We start from the raw sequence: 4607 nt of genomic DNA, 5'->3' as shown, positions 1-4607 counted from the left end.
TCTTAGTAGTTAGAACTAAACTAATGAAGTTGGAGCAGGTTTATTGTTGCACAGTTTCTAGAATGACGACTTCGAGTCATCATGAGTATATATGGTTGTTCTTGACAAACTAGAGTATCCCATACCCGTGAAAACGCCACGTGACCGTGTGGGAGCCACACATGATGCGCGATGTCCAAGCTTCCAGGAGGTGCCAATGTGTCAAGCTTAGATTTTTTGCCGATTGTCATAGAGCAGTAGAGCCTGCAGCAGCACTTTAGCTGCATGGTACGTACTAGGTCTACTAGCTTTTCTTTATAAACAAAGTGAGCTGAGACTAGTGCCGGTATCTATTCTCACGGTCACCCTACCTGACGTCGTGACCTCTGACCTGGCATGCATCAAGCTAGCTTCTAGCAAGCAGGCAGCTAGCCCTAATAGCTAGCCACGGTCACTCGCCAGGGTTAATTAGACACAAACTCGCCCGAGATCAGCTAGCTAGCGCGGCGGCGATGACGCTGCTGCTCGGGCGGCAGGGTGAGCTCCTGGCGCAGCTCCGTGAGCTGCTCACCATGCCGTCGTCTCCGCCTGCTAATAAGCTGGAGTTCGCCGTTGGACTAGTAGAGAACAGACCTTTCATCCGAGGTTAAAATGGGCTCTAGTCCTGGCATTTTTTGCGCCCGGGACTAGAGAGACCTTTAGTCCCGGTTGGTGTCTCCAACCGGAACTAAAGGTCCCTGCCCAACGGCTACTGCGCTCGGCACAGTGGCAGGGGACCTTTAGTCCCGGTTGGAGACACCAACCGGGACTAAAGGTGGACCTTTACTCCCGGTTGGAGCCCCCAACCGGGACTAAAAGTCCCCAACCTTTAGTCCCGGTTGGTAACCTTTAGTCCCGGTTGGTAATGGGTTAGTTCAAAAGGGAAGCATCCCATTCTTTGTTAGATGTGTTGTGTAGGTGGGGTGGTAAGCTACGCGCGAGGCAATGCATGAGGTCTTGGGTTCGAATCTCACGGGACGCAGCGGTGTGAGACATTATTTTTTTAAAGCTGGGAGGACCTTTAGTCCCGGTTGGTCCGGTTGGTGCCCCTTTAGTCCCGGTTCCTGACCCGGGACTAAAGGACCCTCCTTTAGTCCCGGATGCTTGCTCCCGGTGGGGAACCGGGACTAGAGGGGGTTCCCCACCGGGAGTAAAGCTTTGTTCTGTACCAGTCCGCTGGCGGGCGCTGCTGGACCTGGACCACCCCCACCGGCCTCCAGCGGCGGCGCCATCGAGTATGGCCGACGAACATGCGGCGGGAGACGCCGCTGGCAGCGGGGGCGGCGGAGCAGCAAGAGAGGCCGGGACGACGAGGTGACCAACGTCGAACACCACGTACGGGGACCCTGCCACCGCCGGCGCTGCGCGGCCTCGCCGTCATTACTGCAAAAGAAGGTACGCACGTACAGGCTGATCAGGATCTGTCGCTGGTGCTTCGATTTTGATCGACGACTGATGGACGCTGCTGCTGCTGCAGAAGGAAGAAGGAACAGAGCGGCACGTCGATGGTTGTGACGTCAGCGCCCGATTTATTCGATGGGTACCAATGGAGGAAGTACGGGCAGAAGCTGATCGAAGGTGCCATGTACCCCAGGTAATTCGTAGGATCGATTAAATAAACAAACACTAATGATTGACGCTTTGTTTTTTTTTCACCGGTGGCCTGTAGGTACAGGCGCCAGGACAAACAATTTGTTGGTCCATAGTCTAGAACTGCCAGTGAAGATATATTTCTAAAGACGATTGACTAACTACGCCTGTAGAGATAAAAGTTCCACGGCCAAGACTGCCGTTTAATGAAATATGTGCCAAGGCACGGTCGTAAAAAAATAAAAGTTTCACTGGCGGTGAGTTATATGTCATCCGCTAGTGTAGTCGGTGCACGAAAAATTAACTCCGACTGCCTCTTCTTTCAAAATGAAATACCTACCCCATGTTCCTCTTGGATCCCCACGCCCCTCTTCCTCAAATGCCAACCTTATTAATTATTATCTCTTCCCCATCCTCTTGCTCTCTCCCTTCTCTCATGCATGGGATGACAGTGCGGGCACGGGCGGGCGCGGCGGCCACCCGCTGGCGGCATGACCAAGCGCAGGTGACGCAGCGTGACCACTTTGTGTTCGAATTCATGTTCATGCCCGTGCTTGTGTTCTTTGACATCACACGCGCACGTCTCTTGATTTTGTCAATGTGTTCTGATTTCCTCATTTTACTTGTGGTGTGGCTCTTCTTTTGTCAGACATGAGTTGGCAGGTGCTAGCCGGTGTTGTGCCATCGCCGCATGTGGCCTCCATGCTCGCCGATGGTTGAACCACCAGCGAGCATGGATCGGAGGACACGTGCGGTTGCAGTAGTGCGACACTATGGGCATCTGTATTTTTTGGTTTCTGTAAAGCAATTTGTAGAGGCGGTTGACAGGAGCGGATTCACGGTGTTACTATTGCTAATCACTTGACAACAATATGACTTTCACAAACTCAACAAAAAATTAATGTAAGAACGAAACAATGGCACACATAACCATTATAGCAATGCTAGTAAACAATGGCACACTTAATAACCATTATAGCAATGCTAGCGACATCCATGCTTCCTAGTTCTAGAACCGCCCCTGGCGGTTGATGTAATTGACCCGCTAGTATATATCTATATTTACACTGATGGTTGGTATAAGACTACTGTCAGTAAGATATGTTTGTACTTGCGGGTTTTTAAACTGACAGTAGTGTAAATTTTTTGTTTTCACTGGCCTTTGTCTTATACACCGACGGTTCAAATATCCGCCAATCATCAGTAAAGATTAAAAAAACCATCAATAAAAACGTTTTTTTTTGTACTAGCTAGTGATTCATCAGGTGCACCAGTAGTATATGGACACAGTGACACACTAGCTGCTGTAGCTGCAGTGGAAAAAACCCGTTGCATACAGTCCATTTGGGACCCCCTCGCTACTTGCTGGCAACGCTGCAACCAGTCAAACAATGACTATCGTGTCGTGATACACGTTGGGTGGGCCCTTGTCGTGATTCAAACTGTATGCCGATACCGATGGATCGGTAAATCGGCACAGTGAACGAACCTTGCAAAATTCAACCGCACTATACTGACGTATGTATACGTTTACGTGCAGGAGTTACTACAGGTGCACACGGCAAGGCTGCGCCGCCAAATGGACGGTGCAGCGCAACGACGACGCCGACGACGGCGGAGCCGCCCCTGCTGCGCCCAAGTACACGGTGGTGCGCGTGGGGGAGCACACCTGCACGGCCAACGACTCTGCGGAGGCGCCGGTCATCCTCGAGACCACCGCCGTAGTCGTCCCTGCCAGCTGCACCAGCAATAATATTACGATTCCTACAGCATCATCAGCTGCTGCTGTTGCGTCTTGTTCTACCACCACAGCCGCGACTGAATCTCCGGCGACCTCCGACAACACCTTGAACAGTAGTAGCAGTATCGCTAGCAGCGAGTATTATTGTTACGTCGACGACGACAGCTGCCACGGACTGCTCGCCGCCGTCCATGACAATGAGTGGGTCCCGGCACTGGGTGCGTCGTCGCCGTCGTCGTTCCCGACGATTGAGAACTTTGCTGGACCCATCCGGTCGCCGGTCCACATCTCTGCCGCGGATGGTTGGACGATTGACCACCAGTTCCTGCTCCAGCTCGTCAACGAGCCTACTATCTGTCAGCATCTAGAAGTCTGAACTGGTTTATAGTTCTCTTACTAGTAGCTTGCAAGTTATAATAGAGGTGGCGGCCAACGGTGATACATATAATGCTTGTAGTACAGCTCCACCGTTTTTCTATGTAGATGATATTTAGGAAATGCTAATCAGTCGTCTAAATGAACTAATTAGCTTATCCTAAACGTCATATACTTGTTTTTTTTTTAAGTTTCTTCATTGTATTTTGTTGGTCCTCCTCCTTTTCAATACAACGAACAAATGTCTTGCCATTTCATTTGGAGACAATAAATATCACATATTTAAAAATGGGGATAGCATTCGTGCCATATCCGCAAACTCAACCTATCACGAGAATAGATAATTAATGCATGGTAAACATGTGCCACCTCACCCTTGCCCATATGTTGCCACTCGCCCTTGTGCCTCCACCGCCTCACATTTTGCTGCAGTACTGGTGAACCGCTGTCGTCCCTCTATCGTACCTTCCATTAACAAAAGAGGGTGATCGCCCCACCTCTAAATGTCATGCATAGCTTTGATCGTAAACTACTACCTGGTCCCTTAAATGCTATCAACCCAAATTGTTTTAGAGCTGAATGACCCCCCCCCCCCCCCCCCCCCCCCCCCCCCCCCCCCCCCCCCCCCCCATACCTTCCTTCACCACTCCAACAAGCAACACCAATAGCTTCACCTCACCATAGTTGTAACTAGACCTAGATATCGAGCCAGCTGGGCTCGTTAACATTTTGGCTCGGCTCGGCTCATTATACAAACAAGCCAGCAGACTAGCTCGCCTCGGTTCGCTAACAGGCTCATTTTGCTCGCAAGCCAAATCATAAAAACACAATACAGAAAAGAGATTATAAATTTATAATAGCAAGTGAGCAACAAACACATCAC

At 50.5% G+C, this 4607-nt stretch overlaps 1 protein-coding gene across 1 annotated transcript; it reads left to right on the top strand.

Moving 5' to 3' along the window:
- The first annotated feature begins 491 nt into the window (after nucleotides 1-491).
- On the top strand, nucleotides 492-3725 carry LOC136487866 (uncharacterized). Its single transcript, XM_066484974.1, has 2 exons — nucleotides 492-583; nucleotides 3149-3725. The coding sequence occupies exons 1-2, from the start codon at nucleotides 492-494 to the stop codon at nucleotides 3723-3725; spliced, it is 669 nt and encodes a 222-aa protein (XP_066341071.1).
- Nucleotides 3726-4607: the final 882 nt, after the last annotated feature.

This window comes from Miscanthus floridulus, chromosome 10 (genome assembly GCF_019320115.1).
Source record: "Miscanthus floridulus cultivar M001 chromosome 10, ASM1932011v1, whole genome shotgun sequence".
NCBI lineage: Eukaryota > Viridiplantae > Streptophyta > Magnoliopsida > Poales > Poaceae > Miscanthus > Miscanthus floridulus.
This window is presented reverse-complemented; position numbering and strand designations above follow the sequence as displayed.

Bases quoted from the DNA above. Each gene is read 5' to 3' on its own strand.
- LOC136487866 (XM_066484974.1), top strand. From the start codon at position 492: ATGACGCTGCTGCTCGGGCGGCAGGGTGAGCTCCTGGCGCAGCTCCGT. The intron at 584-3,148 runs GTTCGCCGTTGG...GTTTACGTGCAG, and splicing joins CCGCCTGCTAATAAGCTGGA to GAGTTACTACAGGTGCACAC.